Source organism: Chiloscyllium plagiosum, chromosome 12, assembly GCF_004010195.1.
Source record: "Chiloscyllium plagiosum isolate BGI_BamShark_2017 chromosome 12, ASM401019v2, whole genome shotgun sequence".
NCBI classification, from domain to species: domain Eukaryota; kingdom Metazoa; phylum Chordata; class Chondrichthyes; order Orectolobiformes; family Hemiscylliidae; genus Chiloscyllium; species Chiloscyllium plagiosum.
The window spans coordinates 20,152,383-20,171,932 of NC_057721.1; the positions used below are offsets into that span (position 1 = coordinate 20,152,383).

A 19,550-nucleotide genomic window follows, 5' to 3' on the forward strand; every position below is an offset into this window, starting at 1 on the left:
CGGAAGGTCTACTCCCCCCAATCTGTGAGGCAACTGCAGTTTGGCTAATTTAATGAGGGGCCGTTTATGGTGCCAGATAAAGGAACTGAACCAACTGTTCAGTCTCCTGAGTGTTTGTTTATTGAAAATTAGGAGAAGCATCCGTATAGGGTATAGCAAATGAGGGAGAATAATCATCTTAATAAGCGCTATCCGACCCAACCATGAGACTGGAAGTGCCTCCCATCTTTGGAGATCTTGTTTAATTTTTTCAAATAATTGAGTAAAATTGGCTTTGAACAGCTAATCCAGAACTGGAGTAATGAATAGGCCCAAATATACAAAACCCCCCTGTGACCACCTAAATGGGAATCTGTAGTCACTCTCAAGGGCCAACTCTTTCGTAACACCACCCATAGGCATAGCCTCTGATTTAGCAAAATTAATCTTATACCCTGAAAAAGCACCAAACACGTGAATGCATTGTATCAGGCAAGGCACTGAGACTGCTGGATTTGTCAAGAAAATTAGATCATCATCTGCATAATGCGAGATCTTATGTAATTTTGACCCCACTTCTGGAGCTGATATATTGAATCCCCACGAATAGCCGCTGCCAACAGTTCAATCACCAACGTAAAAAGTAATGGTGAAAGGGGACAGCCCTGCCGACTGCCCTAGAAATATTACAATTGCTTGATCGTACCCAGTTGGTAATGACCGCAGCGAGAGGTACACTGTAGAGAACCTTTATCCATCTTATGAAAACTCTGCCCAGACCAAACTGGTCTAGAGTATAGAAAAGGTATGGCCACTCAGCTTGGTCAAATGCCTTCTCTGCATCTAAAGAAATCAATCTCTAGTATTGACTGCTGTTGGCATGCTTGAATTACATTAAGCAGTCTCCTAACGTTATTGGAGGATCTGCGACCCTTTAAGGAGCCCGTCTGATCCTCTTTAATAATAGAGGGTAACACAGTCTCCAGCCTTAACGCATGAACCTTTAGAGAGGATCTTAAAGTCCACATTTAAGAGCGAGGTGGACCTCTATGAAGCACAGTCTTCCGGACCCTTCCCTTTTTTAAGGATAAGTGAAATATTGGCCTCTCTCAGAGATGGTGGGAGACAAAGATGACTGTATGAATCATTAAACATATTCAGCATCGGGCCTGACAGTATACTTTTAAATTGCTTATAGAAATCACTGGGAAGTCCATCAGGACCGGGCGCCTTTCCACTCTGAAGCTGCCTCACAGCTTCCTGCACTTCTTGCTCTGATAATGGGGCATTGAGAAAGGACTGTTGTTCGGAAGTCACACCCGGGAGCTTCAGATCTCTAAAAAAGGATTCCATTTTGGCCTGCCCCTCCTCACAATTCTCAGACTGATATAACTTAGAGTAGAATCTCTGGAACGCCACATTAATCTTTTTAGAATCACATGTTAGGTTCCCAGACCCTTCCTTAATCGCTGCAATGGTTTGTGGGGCACTTCTCTTTCTGGCAAGGTATGCTAAATATTTGCCTGCCTTGTCACCATGCTCGTATAACCTTTGCTCTGCAAAAGCCAGCTCCTTCATTGTCGTCTGCGTGAGCACGGAACTTAGTGTAGACCGCAGTGCCGTAATCCTCTGTAGTTTGACCAATGAGGTTCTGTCAAAATCGGCCTTCTCGGCTGCCTTCAACTGTGCTTCAAGGACACATTGCTGCTCACCCTTCTGTCGCTTCCTACTTGTGGAATATGAAATAACTAATCCTTTGGCATAAGCTTTGGCAGTTTCCCAGAGAACAGATAAGCTATCGACCGAGCCTATGTTGATGTCGAGGAATGCCCGAAATTCCCTAGAGAAATACTCCACAAACCTACTGTCCATGAGAATAAAGGGGTCCATTCGCCAGTACCTTGAATCCACTGTAACATCCTTAATCATAACCTTGAGGTACACTGGAGCATGATCAGAGATGGCAATATTACCAATCGTACAGGATGCCACCAGATCCAGGGTTACCGCAGGGGTCAGAAAAAAAATCAATCCTCGTGTGACATCTGTGCGGATTGGAGAAAAACGTGAAATCCCTACCTGTAGGGTGGAGACACCTCAGACGTCCACCAACCCTAATTCCCCACACAAACCAAATACCTGTTTAGTTTGTGCAGAGGGTATCGAGGGACCTTTAGGCAACCTGTCTACTGTGGGGTCCATGAGGCAGTTAAAATCTCCCCCTATAATGATGTGCCGAGACTTAACAGTTTAGAAAAAGCATCTACCAAGAATTTAAGAGGATGAGCTGGGGGACAATAAACATTAAAGATACCATATTCTTCCCCATTTATCAAGGCTTTAACACATTCCAACAATTTAAATGAGAGATTTTTCCTTACCAATATAGCCACTCCCCTACTTCTGGTATTAAATGATGAAAAATAAACTTGGTCTAAGCCATTCTGCTGTAATTTGTGTCACCTGTAACAAAGCAATATCCACCTTCTCCTTTTTAAGACTCAAGAGTACCTTCTTCCTCTTAATTGGTGAGTGACTTCCCTTGATATTCCAGGTACACCAATTAATCAAATCATTAGCCATAATCTTCTGCAATTACATTTAAATTCCAGAGAGGAGGAACCCGAACCACAAATTGCTGAGCCTTAGTGTCGCATGGTCCACCAAATATAAAAACTACATAAACTAAAACCACTACATTTAACAAACATACAAAATTATTAAAAATAAAAAACAACAACAAAAACCAGAAAACAAACCAACATATAAAGTGCCAATAGCGCTGAGTAGGGGAACTCACCCCCTGCCCGGAGGGGGCAACTACCTGCCCATAAATAGGCATCTAACCATCTCAACCACCTTCACTTCTCCCAGCTAGAGCCACATTGCAAGCACAAGCTAAAAAGAATAAACACCCCATAGAATATCAATACGAATAAAAAAAACATTTTTTATATAAAAAAAAATGGGGAATAAATACCACACCCATCCTTTGGTATGTCCTAACTTACAAATTTAAAATGCACATTTTAACCACTGCCAAACATAGTTTGAACCAAATTATTATCAATAGAGGAAAAAAAAGGGAAAAAAACAAAGCTCCAACTGGATTTCCTCCATTTCTTTTACAGAATGCTAAATGCATATCCAAGCAACAATATTTATACATACTACAATTGTTTAAATTAGGTTAGTTTGTCCACAAAGTTTCTTGCCTTCTCCGGTATGTCAGAGATGCATGGATCCATCGAAGGTGATCCGAAGCACTGCCGGATATCTCAGGGAGTACCGAATCCCAAGCTCCTTCAGTCTTCTCTTGACACCATCATACGATTTTCGTTTCTGTATCACTGCTGCTGAAAAGTCCTGAAAAAACATGATCTTAGACCCCTCATAAATTAGGGCCTTTGGATTCTTCCTCTGAAGTCTGGAAGCCTCCATGACTCTCTCCTTATCCCGATAATGGTGGAACCGCACCAGGAAAGGACAAGGGCATTGACCCAGACCCGACCTCTGTGCTGCGATCCGGTGAGCCCTCTCTATCTTCAATCCTCTCATGCCAGTCTCCAAGTCAAGGAATTTCGGAAGCCAATCTTCAACAAATTCCACAGGCCGCTCACCTTCCTTACCCCTCAGGCAGACCGATGATCTGAATGTTTTTTCTCCTGTCCCTCTTCCTTGAATGAACTGGCATCAGCTTCCACCACTGTGACCCTGTGCTCTACCTCATCCGTCCTCTTCTCCAGGACTCCCAGCTGCTGCTCATGTTTCTGCAGGATTAGAGAGACTGGAGCTAGCTTCTCTTCAATCTGTTTCCCCAACATCTCGTGAGATTTCGAGAGCTGGGTCACCAGGTCCTGAGAGTAATCGGCTCCGAGGCTGCTGCAGGCTGAGCTGCAGGCTCGGCCTCAGATGCTCCTCCTCCCTTTTTAGGCATTTCTGGACAGCTGAAAATACAGGTAAGTCAATTTTTAAATGTTTCTTGGGGCTCCACAATCTTTCCAACGTCCCAAGAAATCCTGATGACCTGGGTTGGGTGGGTTAAAGAACTGTCCTGCTCCTGCTGCGATGCGAAGCTCTGCAGTGTGATCTTCTCAGAACGCTGCCATCTTAGATCCCCGGCCATATCTTTTACTTGTGAAAGCAGATTGAGTTTAAAAAACATTGATCAAGTGAGAATGAGCTCAGCCAGGCAGAAGAGGGTGATGGTGGATTGGGGCTATTCGGGTCTCCTTTGTAAAACACTGTATTTAAATATACTGCCAGACTTGGGAAAAACTTGGGATGCAGTGACTTTTACTAGATTACACTAGGTTTTCCTGAAACCACGGGGTTCATTCATAGTCTCGATTATCACCTAGTTATTTATTCTTCCCTGGTTATATCTTAACTCGCTTCTCAGTTTTACTCAATGCGCGCATGCACGCTTGTAGGTTTGCGTTGCATTTTATTCTTCCTTGCATTTCACTAATTCACTCATTTTTAAAACATAAATACATCAGGATTGAGAATGGTATCCATGAATGAAGGGATCTTTGCTTCAAGATAATCATGTTGCGATCAATAGAGGGAAGAGGTTGAATAAAAGATAACCAGTTCCTCCCTCCTCACCCAGAATCATAATGAATTGGGAAACTTCACTCAGGTACAGGTCATAATACTGTCTAAGTTATAATGTATAAAAATGCCTTTGAACTGAAATTTTAGTGTGCAAAACACAGAAAACACTTTGGGTACAGTTTTAGAAACAAAGGAAGTATGATTTACAAAGACAACACTTATTGAAGACATTATATAGGGCAAGATTCCAAACTCCCTAATTAAAATTAATCAATTACAAGTGTCCCAGGTTCCTCACACTCAAGGACTACTGGAGATGAGGCATCTGCTCAGCCCCATAGAAAAAAACCCATGGTCTTGGTTATTAATTGCTTTATCAAAATGCACAGTCAGGCATTCAAACAGCAGACGTGTCTGTCAGAGGCACTTATTAAGCTGGATTGAAGGATGGAGGATTTCATCACTGTTTTCAGTACTATGCTGGATCTAGTACATCTCCATGGACAGGTTGGCAACGCCCTGGATATCCATGTTGAGTACACTCAGCATCTGGTCCCTGGCTCAAGCTTGACAATATTTGCAAGGTCAGGGGGACTGCAATGTAATTCCAGATGCCCTCTCCTCTAAGGAGACTCAGCGGTGCCAGCAGGCAACATCAGTAAGGAAGAACAACAAAGGCCTCAGAAGTGTCTTCTTGGGGCATGTGAGAGGTGCCCAGTCCTTCCAAATCCCACCTGCCTGTGCTTCCAAAGTGTACAGCAGATGTGGCTGAGGGTGAGCATGTATGTAGGCATCTCAGCAGTCCTGCGCCCTCTCGACCGAAAGGCACCAGGAAACAATCACCCAGGTCTTCCAAGAGAACTCAACCAGACAACTGACTTCTTCAATCCGAGTTGCAGACATCAAGTTTGCACTCCAATGTAATGGGAGGCATATGAAGAAAAAAATGAGGGAATATATGGCACATTTAAAACATAACTGTAGATATCCTTTCACTTATGTTCAGTTTACTGTGTAAAAATGATGGGTAGGGTATAATTTTGTTGTCATACTTGGTTAAGATTTACCAATGATGTGTCAAAAGGACAGTCTTCAGGATTCCTTTTAACCTGTTAGCCAGTGTACGAGACTTCACTACAGAACCTCTGACTTGATATCCTGATCAGAGCCTTAAAAGCTACATAACATTAGTACGACGTGAGGTAGGTGCACTATTTAACTGCTGCTTTTCCCCTAATGATCAGAAGGCATGTCATGTGTAAAAAGGTGGAAGTGGGATCACATGAAGAAACCAAGTGTTCACTCAGACAAATAAAATACTTTTATTTAGCAACACAAAAGGTGAAGAATGGCAAAAAAAAATCAAAGATTTACATGTCATTTTAATTCATCAGGGATTATTTGTCACATGATCAAAAGAATGTTAAAAAAAAATTCAGTAATCCTGTATTTCACACACGTGATATTTTAATTACTGAATCTAAGGTATATTTGTTGGCTCGAGTATTTGGAGTTCAACCAGTGAGTTCAAAAGCATGAGAATATGTCCTTACCTGCAATTTTTAGGAACAGTGGTAACAACTGTCCATATGCTCCTTCCACAAAGAAGTTGTTCCATTCATTTGTAAGGTTAGGAGGAAAAGCTGTGCCTATTTCTGGTGTTATTGCATGAAACATGCGGCCAAGGTCTGACAGCATGCCACAAATCTGGCAAACAAAATGCAGCACCAATGGCTTGGAAGAAAGTGATACAATTTCACTCATAGTCTGAAATTACAAAAAAAAAAGTCAATCCAATCAGCTTGCACAAAAGTATAAAATCTGGCAAAAACAAGAATTAAGGCATGTGGTAACATTGCAAATGCGAGGCCATGACAACAGAAAAATAAAAAGTGTGACAAAATAAAGCACTACTTAGCAGAATATAGAGTTCTATTTAATGTATATTTCCTGGAAGGAATCTATTAACCTTTAAAAAATAATCATACCTATTCTTGCATTGAGAATTTATATAAACAAAAATAATCAATCAGTCTACATGTTAAGGAATGCAAAATGGCTAAAATTAGATTTTTTTTCCCTCAATTCCACATTCAAGGTGAGGGACCCTAATAGGGAAACAGAGTGCATAACCATTTAAACACTCAACATTAACATATTCTGATGGAAAACATAGTAAGGCCAGATGCAACAAAGTTCCATCTATTTGCTGTGGTGTCTTCTAAAGATCATCTGAGTGCATTCTAGTTTCATTGCTTTCAAAATTGTCCAGTGTGGAGCGTCTTAAATCAAAATTTGCCAATTTAGTTCCCCTTAAATTAGTGACAGCTATTACAGTAATTTTTGTCAGGGTTTTGGTGATGATTTGGATAGATTTGCAACTTTCCAAACAAGAAAAATGGGTATTGTGATTACCCACTGTAGGAACAGGCGTATTTTTATTTCCATTTAATTGAAGTGAAAAGAAAGTTGGATAGTTTCTGTAATGGGTGGCCATTTCACACTGCTGGTTTAACACCTGAATAGGAAATTGACGTTGTACCCCATATACATGAACATAAAGGTAAACCTTTCAGCAAGACAGCAGCCATCATCATTCAAAAGAGCAATTATTTTAAATATTCTATTTTTTCAGAAATGTTAAATAGTAAGAAATAAAAGGTTGCATTAATCTCCACAAAGATATGAAGGCTGTGCTCACTGTCATCAACTAGTTAAATCAGGGAGGGAAATGAGAGAGGATTAGAGATTTATTTATTCAGAATAGTCTCAAGTTATTACATTTTGACAAAAACAAAATCGAGATCCTGGGACTAAATGTTTGAATGTGCAGAACAGAGTCACCGCGAGTGGAATTGAAGGATAGAGTTTCACCAAACAGCCTGAAAAAGGAGCAATTCAAAACAAAAAAAAAAATTGAGGTTCTCACACTATATGTACTAAGGGGCACAGAACAGCCATGGTGACTGGCACCACAGCACAGTCACTGAGACTGGCACAAGCTTACTTGCTTCCAGGAGCTGTTTCATTATGTACTGTGTTAGCTTTCATTGTCATCATATTATCACGTGATTTTTATATTGTTATGCCAATGAAACTTTGAAGTCATCCAAAACTATGCTCTCAGTGGCTTAGTTTACAGCAAATCCTGTTCCTCCATCATCCCTACGCATACTAGTCCAAATTTAACCTGCAGTCAAGAATCACTTGATTTTAAAATATTCATTTTTCAAATCCTATCACACCATCAGCTCATCTTACCTCTGTAATCCCCTCCAACCAATCAACCCTTCATATAAGTGCCCTCTAATTCTGGACTCCTATGCATTCCGAATTATAAACACTCCAGCACTGTAGACTAAGTATTCAGCTGTCTATGCCCCAAACTCTGGAACATAGAACATAGAAGAATACAGCGCAGTACAGGCCCTTTGGCCCTCGATGTTGCGCCGATCCAAGCCCACCTAACCTATACTAACCCACTATCCTCCATATACCTATCCAATGCCCGCTTAAATGTCCATAAAGAGGGAGAGTCCACCACTGGTACTGGCAGGGCATTCCATGAACTTACGACTCGCTGAGTGGAGAACCTACCCCTAACTTCAGTCCTATATCTACCCCCCCTTAATTTTAAGCTATGCCCCCTTGTAATACCCCCCTCCATACGCGGGAAAAGGTTCACACTGTCAACGCTATCTAACCCCCTAATCATCTTGTACACCTCAATCAAGTCACCCCTAAACCTTCTTTTCTCTAGTGAAAACAGCCCCAAGTGCCTCAGTCTTTCCTCATACGATTTTCCTTCCATACCAGGCAACATCCTGGTAAACCTCCTCTGCACCCGTTCCAGTGCCTCCACATCCTTCCTATAGTATGGTGACCAAAACTGCACACAATATTCCAGATGCGGCCGCACCAGAGTTTTATACAACTGCATCATGACCTCAGGACTCCGGAACTCAATTCCTCTACCAATAAAAGCCAGTACGCCATATGCCTTCCTCACCGCACTATTTACCTGGGTGGCAACTTTCAGAGATCTGTGTACATGGACACCAAGATCCCTCTGCTCATCCACACTACCAAGTATCCGACCATTAGCCCAGTACCCCATCTTTTTGTTATTCTTCCCAAAGTGAATCACCTCACACTTAGCAAAATTGAATTCCATTTGCCACCTTTCTGCCCAGCTCTGCAGCTTCTCTATATCCTGCTGTAACCTGCCACATCCTTCCTCACTGTCAACAACTCCTCCGACTTTCGTATCATAGGGAATATCCTCCCTATATCTCCCAACCTCTACCTTGCTTCTCTCCTTTGAGACACATTTAAAATCCTACCTTTCTGACCAAACTGTTAGTCATCTCACCTAATAGCTCTGATGTGTTTGTGATCCTTTGCTTTATAACTTTCCTATGAAACACAATGGAATATTTCATTATTTTAAAGACATTGCATAAATTGTCATCAATTTGAATGTATAAGTACAGGAAAGCTGCACACAGTATGCTAAAGGAAGTGAAGTTTCTCCTTTGAATACATTTAATGTGGTGCAAAAAGCAACAAACTTAAGAGTAAGAAACCTAGTGGAAGGCAGACAGTTGGTGTCAGAATGGTCATAGTTAATAGTTCATATTTATTTGTCATTTGTATCTCTAGAACGGGATGCTGGAATGGTGAGGTTCAGGTACAACTTCAGTTATGTGTCTCATGGAAGAGTACAAACCAAAATGTCAGAAGTTTGCAACATAAAATGTTTGACATTACCTAAAAAAAAGCAATTAATCACGATATTTGTTGTCATATTGATGAGAAACAGAAACGAAATCAATTGTCAATTTAAAAAAATTATTTCTGCTTACTGACTGACATAATTTAACAGCATTCATTATTGTTCAAATTCTACTAAACGAAACAGCCCTGATTTTGCAGTTGGTGGTGAATGAACAATGCTCGTCGCTTGTTACAACTTTAACTCTTGGTTTTTGTCTGGCAGCTTAGAATTATTGGGAATTTGATGCAATACACAGCCTTTCAAACAAGACATGAGATCTGTGTGAACAGAGGATGCAAAAATATGCCTCTTTAACCAATCAAATTGAAGAATCCTTATTGAGCAGAGAGATGCTAGAATTAAACACTTAATTCAATGTAAAATTTTATTTTAAAAAAGCAAGAAATAAAGTATCAGACTAAGAGGTAACATAACTGGAAAGAAAAACTTTGCAGCACTAATTCAAAGCCAAAGAATGGGAACTCATACTTAAACAAGTACACTTTCAGTATCAAAGGTTGCATGGAAGAAAGTCATGGCATTAAAAATTCACTTACACATGACTGGGCCACACCCTTGTTTAATGAGTGTCCAGTGGTTAAGTATTTAACATCTTTTGCATCTTTCAGGAGTTTGAATGCCAACTATTTGACCAGATAACACTATCTAGCCAATAAAGTCTCTTAGGAAAGATTGTGGAGACCCATGGCAAATAGGACAACATAGTGATTTCTCTGTTTAATTGCCCATGTGCGACACTGCAAATTGCCATTCAATTTGCTCATTAACACTGATGGTTTCACCATTACTCTTACCTCAAAATCAGGGCCAACGTTTACCAAAGTTTACCTGATGCTTAATGAGTTGCTCATAATATTCAAGTGAAAAAACAAACTTGATTCGGTGGTCTGCCTAGGACTGAGGTGTATATCATGCTGTAATTTAAGTCCTTGCCTATGTGCATGATGCAATCTACAAGACTACAAAAGTATTCAGCCCATCGGGTCTACTCACCATTCAATGAGATCATGGCTGAAAAGATAATCCTCAATGCCAGTTTTCCCCATAACACTTGATTCTTTTACTGATTAAAAATCTGTCTTAAATTGCATTGAGTATAGGAGTTGGGAGCAGCTGTAAAGGACATTAGTAGACCACTTATGGAATTATGTATGTAATTCTGGTCTCCCTCCTATAGGATGGATGTTGTGAAATTCGAAAAGGTTCATAAAGATTTACAAGGATACTGCCAAGGTTGTAGGGTTTGAGTTACAGGGAGAGGCTGATTAGGCTGGGGCAGTTTTCTCTGGAGCATCGGAGGCTTAAGGTTGACCTTATAGAGGTTTATAAAATTACAAGGAAGGATGAATGTCGTAAAAAGAAAAGGTCTTTTCCGTGGGGTGGGGGAGTCCAGAACTAAAGAGCGTAGGTTTAGGGTGAGGGGAATAAGATATAAAAGGGACCTAAGGGGCAAGTTTTCACACTGAGGGTGGTGCATGTATGGAATAAGCTGTCAGAGGAAGTGGTGGAGGCTGGTACAATTGCAACATTTAAAAGGCATCTAGATGAGTACAAATAGGAAGAGTTTAGAGGGATAAGGGCCAAGTGCTGGCAAATGGGACTAGATTAGGTTAGGCTATCTGGTCAGCATGGACGAGTTGGACTAAAGGGTCTGTTTCCATGCTGTAAATCTCTATGACTCTACAATGTTATCACTTTTAAATCAACAAATTAAGTCAATTTCAGTCCTTGAGTCACAGTATGTCATTATTCTAAATCTCACCTCCAACCATGTCAAAACAGAGCACATGATGAAGTCCCACTGTTCACTTGTTACTGAAGTTGGAAAATGTTTGATCAGCAATCTCAGAAAGCGTAAAATTTCCACATTGATTCCAAGCAAAGTGGAGTCAGGGCACTTCAAATTACTGCAGAGAAATCAGAGATGTTAAAATGTTTACAAAATTCGTGCTCCCTAAACAATCTGAGCCACAGAGTCAAGGTTCCTCCACATAGCATTTTAAAATGTTTAAATCATGCTTTCAGTAAAAAATTATGAATATAGACTTCCTTTTCAACATATCATCAACAATGTTATCAAAGTGCTTACTTTCCAATAACCTGCTAATTGAAGCTCAGCTTGTATTCCGCTGGAGCCACTCTGCTCCTGACCTCATTACAATCTTGCTTCAAACATGAGCAAAAAGCTCAAGTCCAAATGAGAGTGACTGACCTTGACATCAAGGCCACATTTGATGGAGTGTGGCATCAAGGAGCTCTAGCAAAATTAGAGTCAACGAGAATTGGGCGGAAACTCTAATCTTGTCTATGAATCAGAGATCTGTATATAATCATGCCTGATAATTTAGAGCTGCTATAATTTGAACAGAAACTAAATCAAATCCCATCAGTCTTCTCTAGTGGAGATTAAAGATCTCAAGCTATTATCAAACAATCCTGAAGAAGGGCTTATGCCCAAAACGTCGATTCTCCTTCTCCTTTGATGCTGCCTGATCTGCTTTTTCCAGCAACACATTTTTAAGCTCTGATCCCCAGCATCTGCAGTCCTCACTTTCTCCTAGCTCTCTGGATGACCCCAGATTCCACATCCAAATGTACCACAAAAAAGATTAATCATTCAATTTTAGTTGCAGCGTATTAGTGGCATAACAATATAACTTTCATTTATACAGCATCATTCATGGCCTCAGGATCTCCAAATGTATTTTACAGTTAATTAAGCATCTTTGAAATTTAAAGACTGTGACAAGAGTGAAAAAAACCTGCTGTATTTGCCAATATGCCTTTGCCAAGAGTCTTGGTACATCAATAACAATCTAATAAATATAGCATTTTGAAAAACCAATATAAAGTTTCAGCAGAAGATTTGAAAGGGTAGATTTCACATGGTTCACATGAAGAACAAAGTTTTCCTCCCCTATCTTATTCAAGTCGTATAAAGTTACCACAGTACTGTAGACTAAAGTAGGGTGATATGTCAAAATCAAGATATTATGCCATTAAGGTCTATAGTTTTGAACCAAATAGACTGGTGATCATGAGTAGTATCATACTGTTTGTAAAGATACAAACCTGTCTCAAATAAGTTTTTAAACAAGGGAAAACACATCCATCTGGTCTGACTCCTCCCTTCCCTTCCTCTGTTTCCATTGCTGTTTTCACTTCTGGGGATGGACTGGCCACTGATATCCATTATAAACCCATCTAATCCTGCATCTGGACTATACATCCTCGCACTCTGTTTCCTGTGAAGACTCTATTTCATTCTCCAAATTCCTCTGCCACCATTGCATATGCTCCAATTAGGCCAACTTCAAAAAGGGAGGCTCTGCAATCTCTGAAATGTCCACTATCTTCCTCAACTGAGGATTCCCCAGCACCATTGTCAACAGGGCCCTCGACCAGGTCCGACCCTGTCTCATCCCTCTCTTCCCTCACACAACAGCAATAGGGTTCCCCTGGTTCTTACCTACCATCCCACCAGCATCCACATCCAGAAGATCATCAACTGCCATTTCTGCTACCTCCAGTGAAATGCCATTACCAGACACATATTCCCTTCCCGTCCCTGGTCCATCTTCTGCACAGACTGTTCCCTCCGAGACATCCTGGTCCACTCTTTTTCAACTCCCAACACGCCTCCCAGAGCCCCACGTATCTTCCCCTGCAACTGCCGAAGATTTAATACTTGCCCATCTACCTCCTCCCTCCTCAGTATCCAAGGGCCCAAATATACCTTCCAGGTGAAGTAGCACTTCACCTGCACTTCTCACAATCTAGTCTACTGCATTCGCTGATCACAATGTGGTCTCCTCTACATTGGGGAAACAAAGTGTAGACTGGGTGACTGCTTCACAGAACATCTACATTCTGCCTGCAAAAAAGACCTTGAACTTCCAGTTGCCTGCCACTTTAACAGACCACCCTGCTTCCTGGTCAACATCTCTGTCTCAGGTTTGCTGCAGTGCTCCAGCGAATTCAGGGCAAATTAGAAGAACAATATCTCATCTTTTGCTTGGGGATCCTGCAGCCCTTCAGACTCAATATTGAGTTCAATAATTTTAGGGCCTGAATTCTCCCATGTCCAAGTCCCGTACTACGCACACCAGGCCTTTTATCACATGGTCTGCCATTACACAACACCTATCGTTAGCCACTAACAGTTTCCATTAACAACTATTCACCCTCCCAGCCAGATCATTATCAATTCCTTTGTCTGTCCAACTGTTCTTTTCTTTGTGGGGTCTGTCCCTACCTATAGTTTACTCCTCATTCCCTCCATCCCACCCTAATCTTCTGCTTATAAACCAAAATGTTCCTAGCTGGCATCAGTTCTGAGGAAGGGTTACCAGACCCGAAACGTTAATTTTGATTTCTCTTCACAGATACAGTCAGACCTGCTGAGCTTTTCCAGCAATTTCTGTTTTTGTTTCTGATTTCCAGCATCTGCAGTTTTTCGATTGTTATGCAAAAGTTCTTGTTGTTTGTAAAGTTTCTTCATTAAGATTTACTTTGTTAACAGTCTTAAAATAACAAATTCCTATACAAACACATTGCTTTTGCTATCCGTAACAGTTGTTTGCAAGGCAAACTTAAGTATATCCAATTCATTTTTGAAGTGATTACTGTTGAAACAAAGTTTCCATGTGGAATATTTACATTTTTTAAAGTAAAATGGAAAAAAAGTAACAGCTTAGATGATTAACTTACCAATCAAACAAAAATATTTCTTCTTCATAGCTTCTCCATTCCATAATTGTATTTAATACATCTATAAACAACTGGCCATCTATATGGTGATCTTCCACATTGGTTCCTTTCTGTAGGCAGCTATTTATAACAACAAGGCATCCAAACCCTCCTGCAAAATCAGTACAAGCAAGATGCAGCATTTAGTATATATAACTAAACATAACACAAAATTGCTTTAAAATTGCTGAATAAAACAAGGCACAAAGTTTAATTCAAGAATTAGACTGCTAAACATATTTATTTTATTTTTACAATGGTAGACTTACACTTTTGGTGTGCGAAACTCCTTGTGCATTCAGAACCAGGCAAGTTTGTCATATTAGAGAAATCTTATACAATATTTAAACAAAATAGTTGGCACACAATGAGATTTAAGTTTTGCAGAGCATCACAATGATCCTTAAAATACTTCTTTAAAAAAATGATACAGCAGAGCCACAGGTAAAACAAACGCAGGGGGAAGAAAAAGAAAAGGTCTGAAACTGTAATCTCATAGTCAATACAGATGGAATAGTAGAGTCCAAGGAACATCAGATAAGTGTTCTGAGGAAGGGTCACTGGACTCCAAACATTAATTCTGATTTCTCTCCACAGATGCTGCCAGACCTGCTGAGCTTTGACAGCAAATTCTGTTTTTCTTTCTTCGTTACTAACATCTGGGCCTAGTGCCTAACTTAGGAGAACTGTCTCACACACGAGTCAAGCACCATTAGTTGCAATATCGTCATACTCATGAACTTTATCTTACAGCCAATGTCCCAGACAACGCTATGGCCATTCTTGGGTACATTCTGCTCTAATGCAGGACAGATCCAGCAAAGATGATGACACATTGGTATAAAATTGGGAAGGAATTGTCCTGGAGTTCTCAACATCGAGTCTGAATTCTGCAGTCTTGCTGCATCCAGTTGTGAGTAATGATGGACAATTAGACAACTGGCTGGAGGAGGGTGCTTTACAAATATTCTCATCCTCAATGATGGGAAAGTCAGAGTACATGAGTTCAAAAAATAACAATGACGCATTTGCAACTGTCACCAGGATCACAGGTGCCATTTTTCAGACAAGTCAATTCATTCCACTTTGATATCAAGAAACAGCTGAAGAGAGTGTAGATAGCAAAGACTCTCGGCCCTGACAATATTCCGGCAATAGTATTGAAGACTTGTGTTTCAGAATTATAAGTGCCCTTAGTCAAGCAGTTCCAGTATAAGTAGCACACTGGCATCAAACTAGTAATGTGAAAAATTGCCTAGGTATGACCTGTACACAAAAAGCAACACAAATCCAACTTAGCCATATATTGTTTGGGTAATGCCCAGGGTCATTATTTCCAGATCCCACTGCCTCAGTTCAAATATGGAAAGAGGAGGTGAACTCCAGAGATGAGGCAAGAGTGATTTCTCTTGACACCAAGGCAGTATTTGACAGAGTGTGAAATCAAGGAGCCACTGCAATACTGAAATCAATGGAAATCAAGGGGAAAATTCTCCACTAATTGGAGCTATATCTGACACAAAGGAAGATAATTAGAAGCCAGTCATCTCAGCTCCAAGACATCTCTGCAGGAATAGCTCAGGGGAGTGTCCTAGGCTCAACTGTTTTCAGCTGCTTCATCAACTGTCTTCCTTTCACATAATGTCAGGGTGGGACTGATGCTGATGATGGTACAATGTTCAGCACTATTTGAAACTTCTCAGATTGAAACGACCCATGTCCAAATGCAACAAGACTTGGACAATATCCAGGCTTGGGCTGACAAGTAGCAAGTAATATTCACGTCAGACAGGTAACAAGCAATGATCGTCTCTATCAAGAGAGAATCTAGTCATTGCCCATTGGTATGCAATGGCATTTGCCATCGCTGAATTCCCCAGATTCAGCTTCTGACATGGTTGGGGAGCAATGCGGACGTGGTTTATCATTGATCAGAAACAGCACTGGATTACCCGTATAAATACAGTGGCTACAAGAACAGATCAGAGGCTCGGAATCCGACAGGATCGTCACAGTTCCTGACTCCCAAATGCTGGTCCATCATTTACAGGCACAAGTCAGGTGTGATGGAGTACTACCTACAAATATATTGTAGATATTCACCAAGGCTCCTTGGACAGCATCTTTTAAAATCACAACCTCTATCACCTACAAAGACATGTGCAGCAGATACATGGAACAGCACTAACAGCACTATCCTGACTTGGAAATATATTGCCAATCCTTCACTGTCCCTGGGTCAAAATCCTGGGACTCCCAACTAACTGCATTGTGGGTGCATCTACAACAAATATACTGCTGCAGTGCATGAAAGCAGCTCACAATCAACTTCTCTAGGGAAATTAGGAATGGGTAATAAATGTTGAGAATGCACATGCTAAACACATAGGTTATGGCAGGCAAATGGCAATAATATGGACCAGTGAGACTAATAAGCTCATCCTGGTCCATATTGAACACATTTCTGCATTCTGAAAGAAGCTGGAGAAGACAGCTGAAGCACTTTTTGGTGAGTCTATATATAGATTGTGCATTCTAAAATTCAACAGAAAAGGAAATTGTGCCAGTAGACTGTCAGTAAGCTAATGTTTAGAAAAGGAAATAGAACAAATTCAAGGAATTACAGACTAGTTAATGTGGACGGCAAAAATAATATTGGAACTTTTCAAAAATTGAATGTAAAAACTGCTAGAAACTGAAAATGCATTAAAATATAATCAACAAGGATTTCAGCAGGAAAACTTCAATTTGATTAACTTACTGAATTATTTGAAGAAATAACAGAAAATACATGCAAAAGTAATGAAGTGGATGTATAGTAAACAAGGATGACAAAAAGGTATTTGATAAAGTAACAGGTTATAGAAATGACCTGCAGAATTTATGCAAAACAGCAATTTATCAGGGATGGAGGGGGTGTAAAACTTTGAATAGAAGGTAATCACTAAGAAATCCAATGAAGAATTCATGGAATCATTCTTACCCAGCGTGTGCCGACAACGTGAAACACATTGTACAAGCAATATTTGAGGTGAATCTCAGGTTAGAAGCTAGATAAGTGCATGACAGAGAAAGGAATAGAAGCTTATGTGCTAATGTTGACATGACAAAAATTGAGGGCAAGGTTATGCAGATTATAAGTGGCTTCATCGCCTCTTTTGTTCTGTGATTTTATTTAATTCCCTTGCAATTTTCCTTTGTAAAACACTTTAAAAGATTACTTTTCTTCTCCCAGATGGTGACTTGCAGGGACATCTATTCCTTTAGCAACATACACCATAGAAAAGCTACACCACTGATAGAGGCCATTCAGACTACCATCTCAGTCACCACTTAAGACAGATTGACCCGCCAATAATTATTTAGCTTATCCTTCTCATCCTTTTTGAATAACAGTACAATGTTTCTAGACCCTGATGCTCTTATAACTCATCTGTTGATCCACCATGAATTGGAAAACAATCATATCCCCTCTAATCCTTGTACCAATCACCTTAAATCTTTGACCCATGGAATTGATCTCTAAGAAGGTGAAACAAGTCCTTCCTGTCTGCTTTATTCAGTCCCTTATTATTCTGTACATCTTGATAAGGTCACCAGTTAACATAACTTGTTCAAAGGAAAATAACTCTAGCATATCTAAACTTTCCTCACAGCTATAGTTCAAGCACTGGCAAAATTATTGTAAACCTCTTCACTTTTTGTAAAACAATTATATTCTTCTGAAATGTGGTGACCAGAACCGTATACTGGACTCCAGCTGTGGCTTTACACAGATCTGGCACTAATTCCCTGCTTTTGTAGTCAGTTACTCACCTAATTAAAGAAAGCACCCCACATACCTTCTTTGTCATCTTAGTTACCCATACAGCAACCTTTGGGGATCTGTCAACATACACTACAAAGTCACTCAAATCCCCTATCCTTCTCAATAGTCTCCCATTTACTTGTATTCCCTTGCTTTTTTGGCCTCTCCAAATACAAAGCGTTGCACTTCTCCAGATTCGATTTCACATGTAACTTTTCAAGTCACTCACCCAAACCACTAATATCATCAGGTAGTGGACCGCCATCCTCTTCACTATCAACTACGTGGCCAATTTTTGCGTGACATGCAAATTTTCCAATCATGCCTCCCCAATTTAAAATACAATTTTTAATAATTACCACAAATAACAAGGGATTAAAAATTGAACACTTGTGGACTACTGGAAATGGTTTTCATTGCAAATCATCTATCAACTGCTATCCTTTGTTTCCTATCACTGAGACCACTTTGGATCCAATTCTCCACATTCTCCTGCATTCCATGCGGTTTAATTTTTCTTAACAGTCTGCCACACGGGAAATTGGAAATGCATGACTAAAATCAAAGCAGCCAAAATCCATGCACTATGCACATCAATCTGACTGGTTACTTCTTAAAAAAATTCAACTGAAGTAGTAAGACACAACCTTCCCTTAACCAAACCACTCTAAAATCCATGCCTCTCCAAGTAACAGTAATATTGATTGCAGTAATTTGTCCATCACTGAAGTTGGACTGACCTGCTGATAATTATTTGGCCTATTCCTCTCACCCTTTTTGGAACTGGCACTTTTACAGACGTAAAATCCTCTGATACTTTGCTTGTATCCACTGAGGACTGGAATGTGTGATTGCCAGAGTATCAGCTACTTTCTAACTAACTTCCGGACTTGGTGATTTGTCCACCTTTAAAGGAGGTCAGTACCTCCAGTACTTCCGTTTTCATTTGGCTTATTTTATGTAATACTTCACATTCCTTTTAACTAGAAGGTCTGCTTTATCCCTCTCTTTAGTGAATACAGAGACAAAATACTCACATAGCACCCTGACAACATCTTCTGTATCTGCACATTTTACCATGTACATCTATGATTAGTTCAACCGTTTTCTTAGTCATCTTCTTACTATTAATGTACTGATAAAACATCTTTGGATTTTGTTTAATTTTACAGGCCAATTTATTTTTCATATCCTCTCTTGGCTGTCCTGACTTCCTTTTTCACTTCATCTCTGTACTGTCTACACACCACTAATCTTTCTGAAGTATTTTATTTAAAGTTGTCAAAAACTCTAGTTTTCTTATTTGAATTTCAGTTAGTTCAGTTGGCTGAATGGTTGGTTTATGATTCAGAGTGACACCAACAGTGCTGGTTCAATTCCCGCACCAGAATTCTCTGGATTTTAAATGCTTTAAAAGGACGGTTTTGGGCTATGGATGAGAGCTTAATTTGCTGCATCCATGGAAAGCACTGCAATGATCAAGACTACAATAATCTTGCTCATGGCAAATTGAGTAAGAGGAAAACCTATGACGGATATGGAGGATGCTCTTCACTGTGTCGAGGGGGCTTTTGAGGTGGGTTTAAAATAAATAGAAGAATGGAATCAAGCTCTAAAATCATTGAACTCAACATTGTGTCGCAGAGGCTGCAGTCT

The 19,550-nt window shown here is 40.1% G+C and overlaps 1 protein-coding gene across 1 annotated transcript in view; it reads right to left on the reverse strand.

The window, feature by feature from the left end:
• ltn1 (listerin E3 ubiquitin protein ligase 1) overlaps positions 1-19,550 on the reverse strand; it is a 153,107-nt gene that overhangs the window by 27,344 nt on the left and 106,213 nt on the right. The window contains exons 20-22 of the mRNA XM_043700680.1: positions 14,048-14,198; positions 11,100-11,244; positions 6,093-6,306 (exon numbers count right to left, since the gene is read on the reverse strand). Of these exons, the coding sequence (XP_043556615.1) occupies positions 6,093-6,306; positions 11,100-11,244; positions 14,048-14,198 (510 nt within the window). The remainder of the gene's footprint in view (positions 1-6,092; positions 6,307-11,099; positions 11,245-14,047; positions 14,199-19,550) is intronic.